The sequence below is a fragment of the Adiantum capillus-veneris genome, chromosome 21, assembly GCF_014529385.1.
Source record: "Adiantum capillus-veneris isolate H3 chromosome 21, ASM1452938v2, whole genome shotgun sequence".
Classification (NCBI taxonomy): domain Eukaryota; kingdom Viridiplantae; phylum Streptophyta; class Polypodiopsida; order Polypodiales; family Pteridaceae; genus Adiantum; species Adiantum capillus-veneris.
Window position 1 is genome coordinate 24,587,679 of NC_140951.1, and position 21,980 is coordinate 24,609,658.

The 21,980-nt window shown below is 39.8% G+C and overlaps 1 protein-coding gene across 3 annotated transcripts; it reads right to left on the minus strand.

Annotated features, from left to right (window-relative positions):
- Positions 1-15,765: 15,765 nt before the first annotated feature.
- LOC147430667 (uncharacterized) lies at positions 15,766-21,761 on the minus strand. 3 transcript variants are annotated; one of them, XM_086494439.1, is made up of 7 exons: positions 21,405-21,761; positions 20,109-20,561; positions 19,906-19,956; positions 18,801-18,893; positions 18,609-18,732; positions 18,210-18,303; positions 18,037-18,097 (listed from the first exon to the last, which is right to left on the minus strand). In XM_086494439.1, exons 2-7 carry the CDS (start codon positions 20,235-20,237, stop codon positions 18,037-18,039), a joined length of 552 nt encoding a protein of 183 aa, XP_086350565.1. In that variant the 5' UTR covers positions 20,238-20,561; positions 21,405-21,761. The 3 variants fall into 3 exon arrangements, 2 of the variants coding, with proteins under 2 accessions (XP_086350565.1, XP_086350564.1); XR_015185734.1 differs by lacking the exon at positions 20,109-20,561 and adding an exon at positions 15,766-16,653 and having other exon boundaries at positions 18,048-18,097; positions 18,210-18,732; positions 19,906-19,996; XM_086494438.1 differs by lacking the exons at positions 18,037-18,097; positions 20,109-20,561 and having other exon boundaries at positions 18,120-18,732; positions 19,906-19,996.
- Positions 21,762-21,980: the final 219 nt, after the last annotated feature.

Below are 21,980 nucleotides of genomic sequence, written 5' to 3' on the forward strand. Positions count from 1 at the left end.
GAGGCACGGATGTGGGCTAATTCTCTCAATCTACAATAGCAAATTAGGGCTCCGTATAATATTTTATGTATGAAGGGGCACCAGAAAAGCACCCGCTCAGGACTAATTTAATGGCAACGGTAGCTTCATGGAAGCCTCAAAATGAGCGAGGAAGCAATTTGCAATTTTCCTCCAATTACGATATTCGCTGAGGTTCTCAAGTTCTCCGCGTGCATCCGAATCCTGCATATGCTCTCAGCTCAAAGTCTCAAACATGCATTGCATTCCATTCACGTGGTTGCCTCTCACGACCCCAGGGTGAGAACAAATCCCCTATGGAAACCAATAAAAATACATGCGTCCTCAAAACCTAGCCGGTATTTTTTGTGTATAGTCGATTTCCAAGGCCAAAGATCAAATCTAACCAGTTTTACAAGGAATTTTGTATTTTTTCCCCTTTTTATCAAGCTTAAGCATAACAAAGACTCTATTTACTCTTTAACGCACCACATGCAAAAGAAAGCTTAGCATGCAAAGTTTCACAAGAGCTAGCTGAGGAGAGTAGGGGACTTACTTGCGCCAAAAGGGAGTGAGAGGAAAGTAGGGAACTTGAACCTGGGTCCTGCACCAAAACATAGTGAGAGGAGAGTAGGGGACTTGAACCCCATGGCCGTGGATCAAAGACCCAACGGCTTCACCAGGCTGTGTGCAAGAGGAGGTTAACTAGCTCACTCTCAAAAGAGTGAGCCAGACTTGGGGGGTTCATTATGTGTAATACTACCATATCACGTGTGTTCAAGACATGTTTATAAAACTCCTTATTTGTGAATTTTGTTAAGAATATAATGTACCCATTTAAAACCCCTAAGTTTTTTTCAACTTTGAAAAAATATTGCTTTTTTGTATATATATTTTTGTAAGTTTTAAGAACTTTAAATACCCTTCTGTTGAACTCACGTGATAGGTTACATTTTTATTAGGTGACCTACCCGGGGAACCAGATAACCTCCTCCTCACTAAAACATGACAGACTATCGTAAGAAAATAACAAAAAACATAATTAAAATGTACAAAAAAGAAAAAGAGATGAGCACAACTTACCACATACCTACCTCAAAGCTGCCAACTCAATCTTTATGGCAGCGATGCCTTAGATCTTGAGGGTGAAGTCTCACAAAAACTTTGCGCTTCAACATTGATAAATAACCATTGTGAACAATCAAAGAACCCAACATTTACATAGGATCGTGCTTGCTTGTATCCAGATCTAAAGACACCCATACACTGTATGCAACTCTTAAACAAGAGGCCATAATCCATATCGAGCTAAAAGACCAACCATAAATCATGTCCATGAAGAAAAACTTACGCCATTAACCAAATCCAACCAGCCATGAAACAATATAGCAAATCAGCTAGAAAGCCGACCACAATTAAACAGCAAGCCATAAATCAAATCTGATTGGAAAGTCATCCATAATGCAAATCCACCATCCTCACATCATATCCAACTGCAAAATGGCAAGCCATACATCGCATCCAACCAGCCATAGACCAACCAAGCAAATGTACCTCAAAAACTGATATCCAACTGTAATCGGCAAGTCACATGATTTTGCATACAACCAGCTATACATATCCACCAGGGATTTAATATTTACGTAATTACGTCAAATTTTGTGTGTTCACAAGGTCTTATTGACACATTTACATGATCACAGTAAACATGATCACACAGAACCCGATTAGTGGTGACTTACAAACCCACAAAATTTTCACCGGGCTTTTCAGTTTCCCCGGTGGGTCCGCCGGGATTCATTATTTTTCTTGCGGGCCCGCAGGGAATACTGAAAAGCCCGGCGGGCTGTCAATGTTATATATACGCGGGCTCGATCGGGCTCGCTGGGTGTATTAGCGTCTTGCTTTTATTTTCTAAGAGAGAGAGAGAGAGAGAGAGAGAGAGAGAGAGAGAGAGAGAGAGAGAGAGAGAGAGAGAGAGCGCTTGCGACCACCTTTGCAGGTACGTCGAGAGGAGAGAGAAGAGAGGGGGTCGTGTGGGAGTGTGCTCTGCGTCGAAGTGCGCGAAAGCACAACAGAGTACCTGACCACACGATCCGGGCATGTGTTGTGTGTGTGTGTATGCGTTGTATGGTAGCGTGTCTTTTGTCGTAGTGTGCGGCAGTAATAAGGTACCTTACCACACAATGGGAGTGTGTGTGTAAGCTATTCTACGGAACAGTGCTTATCACCGGGGCATCATCTCAGTGACGCGGGGAAGATGGTGTCCTTGTGGTAAGTATTGGCTTACTGTCTGGGTACTACGTCGATAACACGATAAATTTAGTATCCTTATGGTAAGTCAACTTCCCTTCCCCTTTCCCAAAAAACATATGGGCATAGATCGGTAACACGGCTATATGATGTTTGTATGTATGCCATTGTTTTTCCTTAGATTCAGGCGGCACTCGGTCGGTAACGCGGCTAATAGAGTGTCGTTTGTTAGAATCATATGTTTTTGCATAAATGTGGCGTTCAAGTCATTAACCCGGCCGTACGAACGTCATATAATTTGTATGTGCATGCGCATTTAATTTTTTAAGTATTAAGTATATGAAATACTTGGTCGATAACGCGGCTGTGAAGAGTATTTCATATACAAAATATATAAATTGTTTGATTTTGTTGTTTTTAACTGTCCATTTGAAATTATATACTAGCTAATCATATTCAAAAGAATACTTTATTCATCAATCATCGCTATTTTAAATGTTTCATTTATATAGAATACTTTATTCATCAATCATCGCTATTTTAAATGTTTCATTTATATAAAATACTTTATTCATCAATTATCGCTATTTTAAATGTTCCATTTATATAAATTACATATAAAAAAGTATTTGCACACAAATTGCATGTTTAATATTTGTTTTTAATCTTTTTAAAGGAGTCTCAAGCATTATCGCTGTTCTTAATGCTTCATTTACATAAATTCTCTGAAAAAAATCTAAATGCACACAATTTGCATGTTAAATATTCTTTTGTATCTTTAAAGAGCATCAATTATCATCGCTTTTTGATTGCTACATTTACATAAATTCTATGTAAAAAAGTGTGTGCACACAATTTGCTAGTCCAATTGGTATACTTTCAATGTTTTAAATGTTTTTGAAGAGTTTAAGTCAGTGTGTACTTTGTTTGAATTAGTATGTGCGCACGGAGAAAAATATAAGTTAAAAATTCTATATATATTGAAATGTTAAGGACCGTTAACATGTATTGTTTGATCTGAATTAAGTTCTTATAAATCACTTGTTTGAACTGCTTTTTACACGTATAACAGATTGCAATTTTAAGTGAAGATTATATTCAATTTTTATCAATATTTCCTTGCATATTTGTTAAAGTCTTCAAGTGGTGGTTAAGAGTTTACCTGAGATAGTGTGAGAGTGTTAGTGTCATTCGCAACCATGAATTTGTATTTGATATGCTGTTTCTGTATTGTCCATTGCAAATATGACGCCACATCAAAAGAAATGTATTATGCATGCCATTCGTAAAGAATATATTTTGGCGATCTCATCATGTGCAGCTGATCGCATACAGCAAATTAGTGAAAGCGATGTCCACATCAAAGACATCACTAGCGCTATATGGGAGAACACAGAGCGCAGGTTGCGACTTGAAGGCCAATACGAGTTGTTGAGTCCAGCTGGGATACGAGGATTTGACCCCCACCACAAGGTCAGGATAGTGTTGGGCAATAGGAAAGTATGGTGCAGAGACTTAAAGGAAGATATCCCACTTGCTTGCCACATGTCAAAATTAGAGCTCTTGGATAAATTGTGGAAAGAACAGAAGATAAAGATGAAGCGTGTAAAAGCGTAGGACCAAGCAACCTTACCCAACAGATTGAAGATGGCCCAAGATGCGCAAGTAGCTTTGGGAGGTCGATCTGATGCCAGCGGCACCGGCACAATCATGCACACTGCTTTGAATCCAAAGTGCACTCATCTTGTCGACATCCCTCACAAAGCCTTGATAGAAGGTATGCGGATTGGAGCAGGCTCCTTCGGTGTGTGTATATTTTACACCATCAAAGGCATCTCTTTTCTAGAACACATTATATATGTGGAAAAATGTTACAAGGGAGGGAGTGAGGCAAAATTTGACAGCTTTCAAGGAATGCAAACGCTTCATCCTTCCATTGTAAGGTGCATTGGGTTTACTACAGAAGCTCCTTGGATCACGATATTCCCATACTACAATGGGGGTACCGTGGGCGACATGATGTGCCGCTTACCGTTCGCTCACGGATTGATCAGATGACACATGCATAGGCTACAACACGATTGGGAGTCATTGCCTATAACAAACAACGCTGTAAGCGAGATAGACACGGTGCAGATCAAAACAATGGTCAAGCAGCTGCCGATAATCTTTCATGCCTTAATCGATGGCATTGCAGCTGCCCACTTGGCCGGTATAGTGCATAGTGACCTGCACCCATTCAACGTAATGTTGGACTTTACTCGCGCCAATAAACCCCGCGTTGGTATCATTGATTGGGGTATGATGCTGAGAATACCTGCTAAGGCCGTAGCAAATAATTATCTGTCTCCAAGCGCACAGTCAAATGAAGCAGTTTTGAATGCACAGAGAGCAGGGAATGCCGAGATTGCTAAGTGACCGTGGATTGCTCCCGAACCATATGATCCACGGTGCACAGATGCATACACAAAAGCGAGCGACATTTATGCATTGGGCTACCTATTTGACATGCTGACAGATTTTTGGAGTGCAGCGAGGAAATTTTTATTTTCTAGAAGAAGTTTTTCACCACCTGGACGAAGATGTTACGAGGGCTATTTGAATTAAAGTAGATTGTTGGATGAAGTTAAAAGAGCGGGACCAAAGAAGGAATGCTTCTGACATGTTGATATTTTTCAAAGAACATTTAAAGACAGACCCTAACCCTGTCCAACGTCCACTTGTTGAACTTGCACCATCATTTTATCCGATTTAAATATTTCTATGATATACATGTCTTGTCAAGTGTATTCTTTTTTTTATTGAAGTGTATTATCTGGTTTGAAGTGGTTCACCTAATTGAGTCAATTATCTTTAGTCATTTCAAATTTGTCATTTAACTGTGAGTATTTCAAATTTACCTTGTGGTTCAATTAGTCGTATTTGTTGTGGTTTGATTTAGTGGATTCCGCGCAGTGTCCCAATGAGTGAGAATATATATTTGCCAATGATATTGAAAATTTTGCTACTTTGTTGACTGCAGCTCTAAGAGAAAATGGCCGATCAAGAACAAGATATTGGTACCCAATCATTGCCTGATGACCAACAACAAACGGCTATCAATGCATTTCAACGCATGAAGTCTCTGCCCGGGGAGGTCACCTAGTAAAAATGTAACCTATCACGTAAGTTCAATAGAAGGGTATTTAAAGTTCTTGAAACTTACAGAAATATATATACAGAAGGGTATTATTTTTTAAAATTTGAAAAAAACTTACAGATTTTAAAAGAAAAGGATACATTATATTCCTAATAAAATTCACAGATAAGAGGTTTTACAAACATGTCTTGAACGCACGTGATATGGTAGTTTTACACATAGTGAACCCCCCGAGAGTCTCTGGCACACAGCATGTTGGCACAACAAGCGACGCGTACTGCTTGCTGACTCTCAAAGTGGGAAAATCCAAACCATATGCAGTGGAAAGAGATCAATAAAGAAGTGACAAAGGACATGATCAAGACAATATGGCCATGTGAGGATGCAGAGATCAATAAAGGAAGGTGGAAGGTTTCGAAGTGCAACCATGATGGTATCAAAGATAACGCTGAGAGGATTTATTTGGAGGTTTATGGCCATCCCCTGCACAATGCGGATTATGTGCTATATTTTGCAAAAATGTTATATGTTCACTTTGTGCAACAACGACCATTATACTTCTCGTCAAAGGAGACAACTGTTGCCACTCATGATGTAAGGGAGAGCTGTGTAACTTTCACCCGCGATGAGCTAGCATTGATAGTGGAAGGCGTCGACCTACAGTTAAAGATAGAGAAGGATATTTACACGACATAGTTGACAGAGAAAGATGCAGAAATAATACGTCTTTCTATAGCCACCTAGACACCGCAATCCTCACAAGTCCGGATGGAGAAAAACAATCACCACTTAAGTCAGGACAATCCAACACCTGTACAAGGGACACACATCAGCCACCTTGTCTTGCATCCGGAGTTGGTCCCCTCACCTAGTTCAGATGCATCCTCATCTTCCCAATGTCCAGTTTTCTACAAGAATTTTGATGGATGGAGTGGGTACTATACATTGACATGTGATCACTATTATCATTTAGTTTGTCTTATTCGTTTGATACAAAATAGTAGTCGATGCGCAATCTGTCCACAAGATATTCCACAAGGAATATACATTATGTTTTGCATGGAAAACGAATATAAATTCAAGCAAGCACGCCCAGATATCCCTAGCACAATTAGAAATATTCTTGATGAGCAAGATCCTTCTTCAGGGCAACACAATTGAGATCGACAAACTATGTAATATCGCAACAAACTATATACTATCGAGAATATGAAGCATTGTAATTACTCAAAACACATTTGAATACAAGGTCTTTTACAATGGTTTTTGACATTTACTCATTCTACTCTCAAGTTATATTGAATTAGTTGAGTTGTTATCTGGTTCTAAGTCTGAGTGTTGTGGTTCTCCTTGTAATTCAATCTCCACATCTATTATCAAATTCTGTTCTATTTTGTCTACAGTGCATTGAGATACACCAACATTGAAATCTTCTTCATCTTCGTTTTGACAATCATACAACCAGGTTGGCATTTCCTCCTCGTAGCTAGCACTTTTGATGTGATTCAGTATCTTTTCGTTGCAATACATATACACTAATTTCTCTGCTCTTTCTGCTAATAGTCTATTGCGAATAGTGCTGTGAACATACTTGTACATACTCTAGTTTCTCTCTGCACTTGAATTTGTTGCACATTGTCCGAGTACTTTCAGTGCAAGAGGACATAAGGTAGATTAATGCTCTCCACCATTCATCATCCACCACTTCCATGGAGGTTGCTCTTTTGCCATTACGTGTACAAAATCATTCACAAAAGGACCTTCTTTTAATCTAAATGCACTCATTTCTTTGATGCAATCAATTCGGTCCTGAACGTTGTCGTGTTGTGACACGTACATAGTGGGAACGCATGCTACAAGATCTATCTTGTAACTTTTTAGATACATAGTTATCTTTCCTATAATGTACATATGCATATTTAAGTATAATAATAAGCATTCTATCTCATCCTATCATTTTTCTCAAGGGTAACCTATCCTTACTTTACCATCAGAAAATACTATGGAAAAAGCTCAATAGCTCCGCCTCTTTAACTTGGGGCAAAAAGCATTGATTCTTTATTTCTACTATCTCATTATCATCTCACACCCTAGCTAGATCCTATATCTAGGGTAAACTCCAATATATATATTCTATGTATTTTTTATACTTTTCTTATATTTCTTTTTAAATAGCTACTAGGAGGGAATCAAATCCTAGTGGGACACTAGGTGGCATGATTTCAAAGATACACTTATTTTAATGCATTATTGCAAGCATGATTACAAAACTTTGTCAAGGAGCAATGTCATGCTTTCATATGGCATGAGGTGTCCTTTGGAATTAAATGAAAGTTTAGGCTAAGGGGACCACGGGAAGACTTTTGCTGCCAGAAATGGATCCTATTTTGATGAATTTTTTACACAAGGTTCCAATCCGAATTGAAAAATGATTTTAGAATGAAAATCGTAGCTCATGAGCTGACATTTCTGCCCATATTTTTACTTTTTTATTTGGAGCCACGGTTGAGGAGATATGATCAAAATACTGGACCCCAGTCTACCCACATTATGCAGGGACAGCTCATTTCCAACTTTTCCAATTCCTATTCACACTGGCTCCTCTCACTACAAGAGGCTATTCATATTAGCGACGCTCACACAGCGACGCTAAAAAAAAAAAATCCCGGCGTCGCTATGAGCGTCGCAATTTTACAAGTAAATTTGCGACGCTCATAGCGACGCCGGCTGGGCTAAAAAAATAACAGAGAGCGCCCAAAAACTCAAATCTCAGATCTGAGTTTTTCGGCGCCGTCAAGCAAGAGCAGGTAACACTCTCCCTCTCTCTCTCTCTCTCTCTCTTTCTTCTCCACACACACACACACACACACACACACACACACACACACACACACACGAGGAGAGGAAGGAGAGCCAGGTATGCTCCTTCCCTCTCCTCACTCTCATGTTCCCTTCCCCTCTTTCTCTCTCCCTCTCTCTCTCTCTCTCACACACACACACACACACACACACACACACACATAGTGTTTTTGTGTGAGAGAGAGAGAGAGAGAGAGAGAGAGAGAGAGAGTGTACAAATATAAACAAAAACGCACACACACATACATAAACAAAGAATGCACACACACATTGAGAGAGGAAAAGAGAGAGAGAGCATGCATAAACAAAAAACACACACATTGAGAGAGGAAAAGAGAGAGAGAACATGCATAAACAAAAAACGCATACATTGAGAGAGGAAAAGAGAGAGAAAACATGCATAAACAAAAAAATGCACACACATTGAGAGAGAAAGAGAGAGAAACTAATTTAACGTCGTAGGAAACTAATTAAAATTAAAAGACCTAAAGATCTAGCCGACGAGGAGTTGAACTCAATACCTATTATTCAAGAGGGAAATGGCATAACCAATCTATCATACTTGGCATGGGTGATATAAAGGTTATACCATTTATCTCTTTTTATTGGCACACACATCCACACACGCGCACACACACAAGAAGAAGAGAGTTATAACGTCGTAGGAAACTATCCTAAAAGACGTTAAAGATTAGGTTAGATGTAGACTTACGTTAAATTAGATTTAGGTTTATTTAAGTTAAATTAGATTAGATTTAGGTTTATTTTTAATTAGATTTACGTTTATTTACGCTAGATTTAGATTTACGTTATATTAGATTAGATTTAGGTCTCCATAGACTGCGATGCCTGCATGAAGCGGGTGAAGAAAGCCCTCAATGGAATATAGGGTATTGCTGCCTTCACTCATGGTGGGATCCGTCGATCCAAAAGTACTGGTGAAATGTCTTCAGAAGATAGGGAAGAAGGTGGATCTTCAGGGCGGCAAGAGTCACTACATCCCCGACACAATGACCATCTAGACAACCTCTAGTCATTCAACAGCAACTTCAAAGTTAGCAACAAGAGCAAGAACGGTCTACAGGGCCAATTGTTGTCGTCAGATGTGGATGGAGATGAGGCAGCGTCACCGCTGGAAGTTAACTCTCACATCTTTAGTGATGAGAATGCCAACTCTTGCCGAGTTATGTGAAAAATTATGTGTTAAATCAGTTTTAAGGTTCTTATAATCCCTGTTAGTTTAGTTCTTTGTCTTTAATATAACATAATTTACATTAGATTTAGATTTATGTTATATTAGATTAGACTTAGGTTTATTTAGGTTTATTTTGGTTTACCCACACACACACACACACACACACACACACACACACACACACACACACACACACACAAGAAGGAGAGATTTTTAACGTCGTAGGAAACTATCCCAAAAGATGTTAAAGATTAGGTTAGATGTAGACTTACATTAAATTAGATTTAGGTTTATTTTTAGTTAGATTTACGTTTATTTAGATTTACGCTTATTTACATTAGATCGAGTCCACGCAAGAATTACTTACGGTTTAGGGTTTAGAGTTAGACGAACAGTGAAAAGATTTACTGTGAAAAGATGTTAAGATGCTGTGAAGTGCTACAGCTAGAGAAGAGGCAAAGGGGTTTTGTCCACTACATGCAGTATCATGTAGACGTGGGTCTGTAGATTTCTTGTACCCACAAATATAGGTATTGACCAATAAAGACGAGATTATAACCCGGTGGTTCTGATCTCCGTGCACCTCTAGCCCGAGGTGTGCGGGGATTGGACATGACTAGAGAATGTGAGGTAAAGAGAGAGAGAGAGAGAGAGAGAGAGAGAGAAAGAGAGAGAGAGAGAGAGAGAGAGAGAGAGAGAGAGAGAGAGAGAGAGAGATAAGACGAAGAATGCCAATAGAATATTAAATTTGTTGTCCAGGTTATAAGATTTTTATCCTCATTAAGAATAGTGACGAGGATGTGGGACCGTCCAACCGAAACACCTATCTCTCAACGAGGGTCTTATGTCCTTGTAATTAATGCAAGCATGCTGTGCGACGGACAAGACACGTTTCTTTGCAACACGTTCGCAAATTTGGCGAGTTCGATCCATCTATTATAGATCGAGTTGTTGCCAATTATAACTCGTCGGACTCTGACGCTGGCCAACAAGCAGCAATCTTGCAACCCAATAGACGTGTTCGCAGGCGCTTTGGTCAAGCAGCATATGTGAGGCCAAAAGATGTAGCCTCTGACAGCTCGGGGGATGATCATGCAGAGCACATTCCCAACGAGGCAATGTCTGAGCCCGAGATTGATGAAATGATTGAGACGATCATGGATTCAGAAAGGCTTATCTATGATGATATGAAAAGTGAAGCCGATACGCCATTGTATAATGGAGCACGTATGTCTAGATTGAAAGCACTCCTGGTTCTTCTCAACATGCAGGCAAAGTTTGGATGGAGTGACACTAGCATCACAGCGCTTTTCAGGTGATCTATTACAATTAGTTTACTTTAATAAAACTCTAAATGTATAATGATATGATAGAATTTTACATGACTGTATCGTATTTTTATGTTGTGTAGATTGCTTAAAGAGCACATACTACCAGCTGACAATGTGATGCCAGATTCCCGAGATGAAGCAAGAAATATTTTGCGAAACTTGGGGATGGATTACAATTCTATCAATGCTTGTCCTAATGACTGCATTCTTTTCAGAGGGGAATACATAGACATGGAGAAGTGTCCGAAATGTGATTCCGAAAGATATCGAGTAGATCTCCACGGGACAAAAATTCCACAAAAGGTTTTGCGACATTTTCCTCTGCTTCCTCGCATCAAGCATTTCTTCGAATGTAAGTCCATGGCCGCCCTAGCATCATGGCATGAGGAGAATAAATCTTCGGATGGTGTGCTACGAATTCCTGCAGATTGCGCAGCCTGGAAATATATAGATGGAACATGGTCAGATTTTGCCAGGGAAGCTCGAAATTTGCGCTTAGGCCTGGCTATGGAGGGCGTAAATCCATTTGGTCAAAGATCAACATCTTACAGTGTATGGCCCGTTGTCATCGTCAACTACAACATTCCCCCGTGGTTGACTACGAAGAAGGGGCACCTATGGCTAAGCTTGATTGTGCCAGGGCGATATAAAGTGGGGAATATGGATGTGTATCTTCGTCCACTATTGGAAGAGCTACAACTATTGTGGATTGGCATAGAGGTGGTGGATATGAGCCAACACATAGGACGACGGAATGCTTTGATCAGAGGCATTCTAATGTGGACCATGCATGACTATCCCGGGGTAACAGAATGCTCAGGTGATCTATTGACACTCCTCACTTAGACACTGTAAATCTTGTTTTTTCCCATAGTTGATCTATTATCATGTGTATACATGCAGGGCTTCAAACAAGCGGATACGTATATGTGTATTTATATGCGTCATTGTATTTAATGGTCTTTGCGTCATTGTCTACTCTATTCATTCAATATTAAGTTTAAATATTCGTGTGTTTAATGCAGGTATGGATGATGAGGAGTTTCTTTCTTCTTTGTCACCGCAGCAGAGACAGTGGTACGTGGAGCGTCATCACTCAGGCGCATCATCGCGCGTTCCTACTCCATCCGCATTTCCCTCTCTTTCGGAGCATTCGGCGCGCTCCGAAGCTTCGGCGTCGACAAGACAAGCTTCACACTCGTCTAGACACCGGCGCTCTAGTGGTGGCGGTGGCGGTTGTTGTGGGGATTCCGCCACCGATGCCTCCACACCGCCTCGTGTTCGACGAGGCTCTTTACCCTCCCCTTCTTTGCCCGCCCCCACACCAGACACAACATCGCCATCTACGCCAGGTTTTGCACGGCTGACTGTTCCTAGCAGCTACACACCTCTACCTACTCCGCCAGGAGCCACCCCACTCGACACTCCTCGCTTCGGGGCCTAGACGCCGGTGGAGACACCTGACGTCCGTACCCCCATCGACACGCCGCTAGAGACCCCTGCCGGGACACCCAGGTTCACGCGTCACCGGCCAGAGGGCTTGCCTTACTCCGTCGACTTCAGCGGTGGCATCATCATGGATGATGACGGCAAGAAGGTGATCTCGCGCATGCGTGGTCTTTGCTCTCAGCTGTTTAGACACTACATACTAAACAAATGGAGTGAAGTACCGAGTGATTTAAAAAACAGAGTCATCAGCATACTTCATGATGAGTTTCCCGTTCCAACACGGGATCAGCGCTTCAATGAAGACCTGATGAAGATTCGAATGCGCGAATACTGCAAACACAAGCGTTCCGAAGTGCAAAAAGCAATCAAGCATGGGTGGAACAGGCCAGATTGGTTGGCCAAAGAAGATTGGAAGAATGCGAAGAAAGTAGCGCGCGAGAATCCCGACAAGTGGAAGCAACAAAAGGATGCAGCCACCGCGCGAGTAGAGGCAGGGAGCTCGCACCACTTGGGGAGCGGTGGATGGGCATCATTTGAGGCCGATTTTGTAAGTGTTTTCGCATTGCTTTTTATGTTCGATAGTTTAGGGTTTATGAGTTTTTTAATTCTAACATAATGAAATCTTTGTATGTTTTGACAGTGGTCGATGACAGGACGTGATTCCACATCGTACGAGCGCGAGTACGCAGGCAGGAAGGGCTTAAACGCCCTGATGGACATTCTCAATTCTCGCGGCGGCATGGTTAGTATTAGGGTTTACTCTTTTCTATCTTTTGTATTGTTTTATAAATGTCATTATATGTTTTTACTTACTGAAAGCTGTCTTATTGTCTTTTTTTGTAGAATCCGACAGATACGCCGCTTGGACGCGATGAGACGTCTGACTAGACGACGTCAGTTTAGAGCATTAGTTTAGGGCTTCTCATAGCTTATGTATCATGAGACGGATTTTATACGTCTTTTTGAACCATGTATATTATTACATTTGTCACCGCAGTTCATTTTGCCAATCAATTCTTTATGCATATGATGTTGTACAATTGTCATTATTACATTTGTCAATCAAATCATTTTGCCTATGTTGTGTACAATTGTCAATTTTGCAAACAATGCGTCTTGTGGGTGACTATTTTGGGTCTATTATCTACCCTTGCACTTTTTTTAAAAAGTGAATCAAGTACAATATGGTTGATGGGTGGCAGGGCATTCAATGCCCTGTCACCAAAAAACTTTTCTCTCGGGCGTCACTATAACCGTCGCTATTTATGGCTCTGTAGCGTCGCTATGAGCGTCGCTATAGACTTCTGTGTAAACGTTGCTATGACCGTCGCTATGAGCGTCTCTATATAGCGACGAATATAGCGACGCCTATAGCGACGCATATAGCGACGCATATAGCGACGCATATAGCGACGCTCTCGTAGCGACGCTATTAGCGATGCCGGAGGTTATAAAAACCCAGTGTATTTCCGTCGCTAACAGCGTCACAAAAGCACACAACCTCTTGTAGTGTCTCTTCTTGTGTAAACCCTTGGGGGTTCCCTTCACCTATAAAAGGGGACCTCTTCTTCATTGAAAAGGAACTCAAGCATTCAAGCCATTGATGAGAGGAATTCTTGAGGGAGTGAGTAGTAATGCCTAATTGTACTTAGCCATTAACATAAGTCCAAGCCTACACTTTCTCCTAGAGGAAGACTAGCCATCCTTGCATGCTATCCTTGGAAGATCAACTCCAATCAAATAAGGGCGTAGACTTGGCGTATCAATCAAAGTTGAATTCTCCCCTCTTCTTCTCTCTCCATCAATAATGGTTCCGAAGGGTTTGTCAAGTAAGATGTATTCTACATTGATGTTTTCTTGATTTCTTGTTGTTTTCATTTTCATCTCTAATCCAAAATATATATATATGTATCTAATCTCATCTCCTTAACCAAACCTACCTCTCTCACTCTTAGTAATTCATCCTCTCTACAAATTTTAGGTTCTCCTTGCTACAGGTACATCTCTCCCCGTAGTATCCTTATTGCCTACGTGCAAGAATAGGGCTTGGGAGGGAAACTTCTCATCACTTCACTTCTCTCATATCTACATTTCTCACATACTATCCTAGATGAATAACCCACATGATGATCATTTCTATCGCTTTCACTCTGTACGATCTATTAGAATTAACATATGGATTAGCCGTAAAATACACTTTCAACAACGTATAGTGTTTCTCTTCGGCCCTGAAAGGCTCAATGAAATACTTCTATCACCGGATCCCATCATACTACCTCTCATAGACTATAATTTTTCTTTTGATGTAAGCGTAGTTATCTTGCTTTGAACCAAGAGAATTTGTACACACAATTAATCCCAATCACTAGACAAAATATATATATTATGGTAAGCACAAAACTACAATTCCAAAGAACAATTCGTAGCCTATTTGGTCAGCCAAGATTGAATGCCATTAACTCATCTATTAACCCTTTCATATTACCCATGATACGATATGACCATAGCCTTGATGTTTTCATCTTCGTATTGTTTTGACATTCTCTTTTGTGTTCTTTCTTTGTGTGTGTGAGTGCAAGAGAGAAAGAGTGAGTCTTCTTTGATTGCACTTCTTTCCAAACCCTAGTCTTCATGGCATCTATGGTTTAACTCCTTCATATAGTTTTTGTTGAGTTCTCTTACAAATGCTCACAGCCATAAGCCCGGTACTTTCCTGGCAAGACCGCAAATTTCTCGACAGTGTTGGAGTAGAACGTGTTGACCACGTGATAGAAATCGCCTACCACCTATGTATTGGACATCAGATCTAAATTCCAATACTCTGGATCGAGCATGAATGCCATGCTATGGAGTGGACTATGAGCGCTCTTCCACCTTGCATAAAAATACTTATCCAAAATTTTCTACTGTTTGTCAAAGAATGGTAATCGTCATTCTCTACTACAGACTCTTTTAGCTCTTCAGGATTTTCAAGACTCTGTTGGACTGACCACCATGTCATCCACACTTTGCCCAAGTTTGGCGCCGTTTGATCAAGATTGCAGATCACAAACATAACGGGCATCATTACATGGTATGCATCCATTACACTCCTCCACCAAGCAACCTTGTTTGCATTGCCTAGTAGACATGTAATTTTATCTTTCACTGTTTCTTTTTGCTCAAGCTGCCATTCATCAAAGGCCGCGTAATTGAATGTGTCAATCACATCACATTTATTACGGAGAAGTGATTCCAAGGTATAAAAGTGTGTGCAGAACCGAGTTTCAGCATCATTGACATGCGCATCGTATACAAATCAAGAACTCTTTGTCATTTCAAGATAAATTTTACAACCTGATGTGCTGTATCAATTATTTTGGCAAACCATGTGGTTTCTTCGCTAGTGTACCAATCTTTCAGCACCAAGTCCAAGCTGTGCGTATTACAACCATTGTCAAAAATATGTGGAAAGCACTTCTTTATTAATTTACTGACATTTTTACAATTCTTTGCGTTATCCATCACAACTTGAACGACATGTTCAGCACCAATTTGTTTAATTACATTAATCAAGACCTCAGAAATGTATTTTTGCCACTTTTAATTGTACGAGAACTATCAATCGCCTTTATAAATGTTTCTCCCCTTGAACAAACCAGCATTACATTGATCAGCGGTCTTCTCTAAAAATTTAACCAGCCATCACTCACAATCGTATATCCTGAAAGCGAAATATTTCCAAGTATTATTTTGCCAACATGCTCTTTGACTTCGATGCAACATTTGTCCAAGAAAACATTTCTTATCGTGTGATAAATAAGAGCTGAAAATCTTGGACCAAACTCACCGATTTTCTTCTAAGCCGCCTTCCAATGATTGCTGTCTACCATGACCAAAGCACGTCCAGTAAAGAATATTGCTTTGGCGAGTGTTGTTTGTGCTTCTTCTAGAGACTGCACTTGAAAGCTTTGATGTAATGATTTTTGATGCATTTGACAAAGTCCACCTTCATTGTGACGTTTAAAAAGAACACTGCCTAGAATTTTCTCTCCTTGCAGGCGCAGGCTGTTCTCCAAGGTTAGTTGACATCACTACAAGATCTGGGGAGTTAATATTTGGCTCAGGGAACTCTTGAAGAAGGCACAGAGCTATATATCTGTCGTCTCTTGCCACCCTTTTTGGCGAGCTCTTCTCTCAAACGCTTTGCAATTGCAGGTGCCTGAGAATGTTTACATTTCTTACAACTGTTTTTAGCGCTACCCAAAAAATGATCCCTAATACGTGGTGCACCACCAGATTTTGTTGTGTGACAAAATTTACATTGACACTCCATATATCGGCCGCATATGTTGTGAGCATAATCCCACTCTTTGCCAGGAGCTTTTCTATTCTTTGGCTTCTTCATACTACTTGTGCCCACATTTTGCTCCATTGCTTTTAAATTAAAACTGAAGAGAAAAGAACAAGATGTTCAATTTTGAAAACATTTTTTTTATTTTCAATATATATTATAGTTTAAAAACCATTCAATATGAAAGTAACCATGATGCACAATATGAGATTTTCAATGCACGCTAGTCAATCCACATATCGATCACCTATATTGTGAGCAACCATACACATTTCAATGTAGTCTATACATGGCATAATAACTATAACAATGCTATGAATCTCTCTATGCAATTATTATTATATTGACTATTTATATGTCCACTTTGATTTGCAAACAATAAGACACATCTAATTTTATTTGCTACAAAAAAACAAACGAAAGCAATAAAATATATGATTGGTCATTTCATGCACTAATAATCTATCGTAAACCAATATAAACCAATATAAAATATATGATTGGTCATTTCATGCACTAATAATCTATCGTAAACCAATCTATTTGCACTCTCTATATAAACCAATGCATGAACTAACGCATATAAATCTTCAATATAATCACCCAATTGGGGACTACTTGTACCCAATAAAGGATTGTAGCCCACCCATACAACCAATTCAATATATAAAAGCTATTTTAACCCAATCAAGGATTATAGCTCTTATATTGTAAATCAACTCAAATGTAAGACTTCAAGGATCTTTATATGCCCGGTACACTAGTGAACGATATCCGACCCTTGACTATCGACTCGTCATTTACATATGCTCATCTTCTAAAACCAATTACAACCCTCATTTGGACCATTGGCTTCTTCTCAATGAGCATGATTCTCCAAGTTTTCAGTTGTTTTGGTTTTTTACCTTTATGTCGCTAAATGGATTAAAATTTTTTAGAAGTGGTTACTGAATTAAGAATTACGTTCGGCCCAAAAAAAGGACCGTGACTCTGTAACCTTAGGTCAATTCACAAGGAGATGACAATACCCGGCACTCGGATACACTCCCAAAGGATTTGCCTAGCTAAAAGACCGGGGTTGGCACACTATTTACTATATATAATTACTCGCGGCGGGCTTTTTCATTTTCCCGGTGGGCCCGCCGAGAAAATAGATGCCCGACGGGGACCGTAGGGAAAATAAAAGAGCCCGGAGGGCTAACCGGCTCTATAGATTTTTACAGTTCAAAATCAAAGTCATGTTAACAATTAACGTGATCACGTGATTTTTTTGTGTAAATACTATAGTTATTTACGTAATCACCCGATCGTGATTACGTTAATGAAATCTTATTATCCATATTCCATGCACATCCATAACCAGCCAAAATTGTGTGCATTAGTCTTTATCGAAACCAACCATACGCCAAGCCACAAAACCATTTCTTCTCCATTGACAAAAAAAGAGAGAGCAACAAGCATTTCTAGCAAAAGCATCGTGTCACAACTTACCATAATCGAAAAAATTCAAAGAACTTATATCCACGTGCCTTCTCAACCATCTACATCAATCATCATTAGCACACCATTAACTTTGCACAACAAAGAGACATCATTAAATGCCACATTCATAAGAAGAGAACATAATTAATTTGCTATCAAGTGATGGTATACCTTTTTGGTTCGTTGAAAATGTGACGACTCGTCTTTGCACCATTCCTCCATAACATAATCACATCTTCAAAATCATAGGCACTTAAAGGTGTGCCTTCAATAGATATGCGCATTAGTGTATCTAAATCCGAGTACTCAAATGACTACGTAGTTTAGTCTTTGAGCGCTCACAAGCAGCAGTACTCAAACATTGCAACATAGCAATATCAGCAAGTCTAAGAAGCATAGGATACTTCTCTCTGGTAGTGGGATTTCTACCAATAGAAACCCATGTCTCTCTCAAACCCCGACCCTTCCACTCATAGGGTGCTTGCTCTCTAAAAACATCATATTCTCTCTTCGCACATATCTTATCAATGAGAGAATCAACATCCTCTCCATGCACTTTTTTTGACTCACCATAGAAATCCAAAATTTTCTCAATCATATCATAACCAAAATGTTTGTATGCAATACCAAACGGAAAACAACAAGGTGAGAGAGCCTTGAAGCATTTAAGAAGTCCAATATCCGGAAACCGTTCCTGCAAATTTGCAATTATATATTGTGAAAATTGCATTTGAAAAGCTATAGCAAGCTCCAAATCCTTACCAAAGTTTTCTCTTCTAATCTCCACAGATCTGTACATGTTGCCTCAAATTGATGCACAAAGCACCGCAAGCTGACCACTGCGAGGTCCATAATCTAGAATAATAGGATACTCCAAATAATCAAGAATAGATGTATTTACATCTACAAATTAATTTGTGATTAGTCGCATTTCAGCTTCAATAAATCCAATCACAACGATAACATCAACAAATGTAATTTGGAATATCTTTGACAAAGTAGCAATTCTTTGTAAGATGTCAGACATAAAATACAAACTTACATAAATTGAAAATCACGAACCTTGTCAAACAAAGTAGAGTTATGCTCTTTAAAAAATATTAGCAATGGCTCAAGAGACCCACAAACTTTATGAATGCATAGCGCTCTACGTAACCACTGAACTTTATGAATGCGACTCATTTGAAGAACGACACATCCAAACTGTCTCTCTAGCTCAACCAATTTATCACTTTTATTGGAACTCTTACTAAAGATAGAGGCAATTTCCTTAACAATTTGGTCAAGCAATTGCGCATAAGCTCTTACTTTCACAGCATCTACTAAACATAAGCTAGCATGATGGGCAATGCAATGGATAGAGTTCATGAATGGATTCTCTTGTTTAAAATGAGTAGTGACCCCATTCAATCGGCCAACCATCGCCGAGGCACCATCTATGCCAATGCAAATCATATTAGACCTTTCTAAGTACATCTCTACCAAAAGGAAAGTTACACGGTCATGCAAGTGGTGAGAAGTGCCCTCCTCGACCTCTAACAATCCCAAAAGGACAGATCACAGGTTCTGAGTCCTCAATAAATGATGCATACACAATCATGTGTTGATCACAACTAATATATGTGGACTCATCTATCATGATACTATAAAACCTTGAATCCGTAATATGTTTTAGAATCTTTCTTAAAACATCTTCGCTAATGTAACGAATAAAAGAGTTGCAAGCTGTATCATTTTGATAGAGATCTCTCACTAGATATGGACAACCACACACTTCCAATAAATCAAAAGTATAGGTAAATTTACTAAAACCCAAATCCTCTTTGGCAACATGATAGGCTGCAACAAAAAGATGCTTTGTACTCACCAACGCCATGTCTTGACGCTTTTGTACACCAGCTACTATGCTCACCTTGTTCTTACCACAATATAATGAGCATCTTGACGAGCTCTTGTACCTGCATACTCAGTCAACGCACTATGTTGTATGTTAATGGAGACATTTTTTCCAAATTCACTTTTGCAATCTTTTACCTGTTTGCAATATTTGCAAAAAATTCTTGCACTTACAGACTCAAATTCTGCCCACTCAAAAGCACCATTGCTTCCAGCCCATGCAAGATTCCATGCAAGTCTACGGAGGGCTTTTTGACTTTCAAAATCCTTGTCACCATTTAATGCATTGTTGCTTGCTTGCATGCTACTACTCTAATGTGATTGAACCTCCACCTCTTCTTCAACATGAGAATCATCCCTAGGATGATGCTTCCTCTTTGGTCGCTTCACAGGGGGCTGCTCTTTAGTGAATCTTGGCATAGACCACAATGTCCTATGAGACTTGATAGCCTAAACAAAATGTGATAATACAAAAAGCATCTGTGTGTGTGTGTGTGTGTGTGTGTGCGTTTTGGAATCATAAAAAATTGATGTTCTTTGTGAACATGTGTGTGTGTTGTAGAATTACCTCTTTGCTAATAAGGCTTTTGATGCTTGCGGCACTCTAGTGGGCTAATGGTTACCAAGCTGCTTGCACATATTCAAGTCAAAAAGATTAAAATGAAATCTACTCATGTACTAAGAAACAAGTCCTTCCTTCACATATATACCTAAACAAATTGGGGGAAAGCCCAAATTTACCATACTTGAATAGTGCAGTTAAAAACTTATGCCGATAAACCATGAGACTATAAAACCATCAACTCCAGCATGCTAACAGAAAGAACATCATTGCATAATTACAACTTCTTGATTATAAGCTACTATGCTAGTAGAAAACTTCATAATCATAAGCTGGTTATAAGCCACTCCAAGAACGTACTTTAATTGCTTGACACACATTTTCAAACAATCCAAACACTTTCAAACACCTATACACTTTTTGAAATTTCTTGAAGATTTAAGTAGGGACTCCAATCCATCACTTTTTGTGGAGTAGGATCCTCGGATTGCAATAAATGTGTTAAAGGAAAATATAGAAAACAAGAGATTTCTCGTAGCTATCTAGTGTGCATGTGATGAAGACGAATCCTTTCTGCAACAAGCACCAAAACTAGGACGTGAACCATTCGACTTTGTTAGTATGACCCCTCCGTATGAAGCAAGCAATCGACTATAAGATCAAAGAGACTAAAGGTGATCCTCTGAAAAAATTCTATGTGGTCTACTGATGGAATTACAAATTGGTTGAAAATTCCTTCTACTTGATACTGGGCTTGGCAGCATGGAAGCAAAGAAAATAACAAAATTTCTATACTTTTTTAGCACTTTCTTTTTGATTAATGTAAACAGTACCTACTACCACCCCTACAAAAGAATACACACATAGAAAGATACAGAACAGGCCTACGGCATGAAAGCCTTGCATACCTGAAGAGGAAAACTCCGAAGTCCGGAGGCTCCTGCGCCCTGGGATGTTACCGTACCCTTGCATAGCAATATGTGCTGACTCCCAAGATGCCTGCCTCGTCCTCTTTTGCTTCAGATGGATGGCCATTGTGGCTGTGACTCCAGGGGTGCCTGCGACAGCCCGACCTTGCAGAATTGCTCAATGGTAAGGTTCTCTCGTGGCCCGACACCGGTGCCCTACAGGCTGCTAGTTCTTGTTCAGGTCCCGAGAATGTCTGTGGCGTGCACCCTGCTACCTGTCGTGCACGATGTTTCACTTCCGGAATAGCAATCGCAGACTCGCACACGCATTGCGCGCATAGAATTTTGTTTTTTTGCTTAGGCCTTGGGTCTTGGCCCTTTGAAGTTTGGTCCCAACTCCTTCAAAGTTTAGGCTTCGAGAGCCTTCGATCACTCAATGCACATTCACAATTTCTAGAATCCATAGTCCTAGTCAGTAGTGGGAGGCTGGGAGCCCACATTCCAAAGTACGTTAGACTCTAGAGGCCAGTAAGTAGTAACTACCAACCAATTCAAACTTTAGGGCCTAGGAATCAA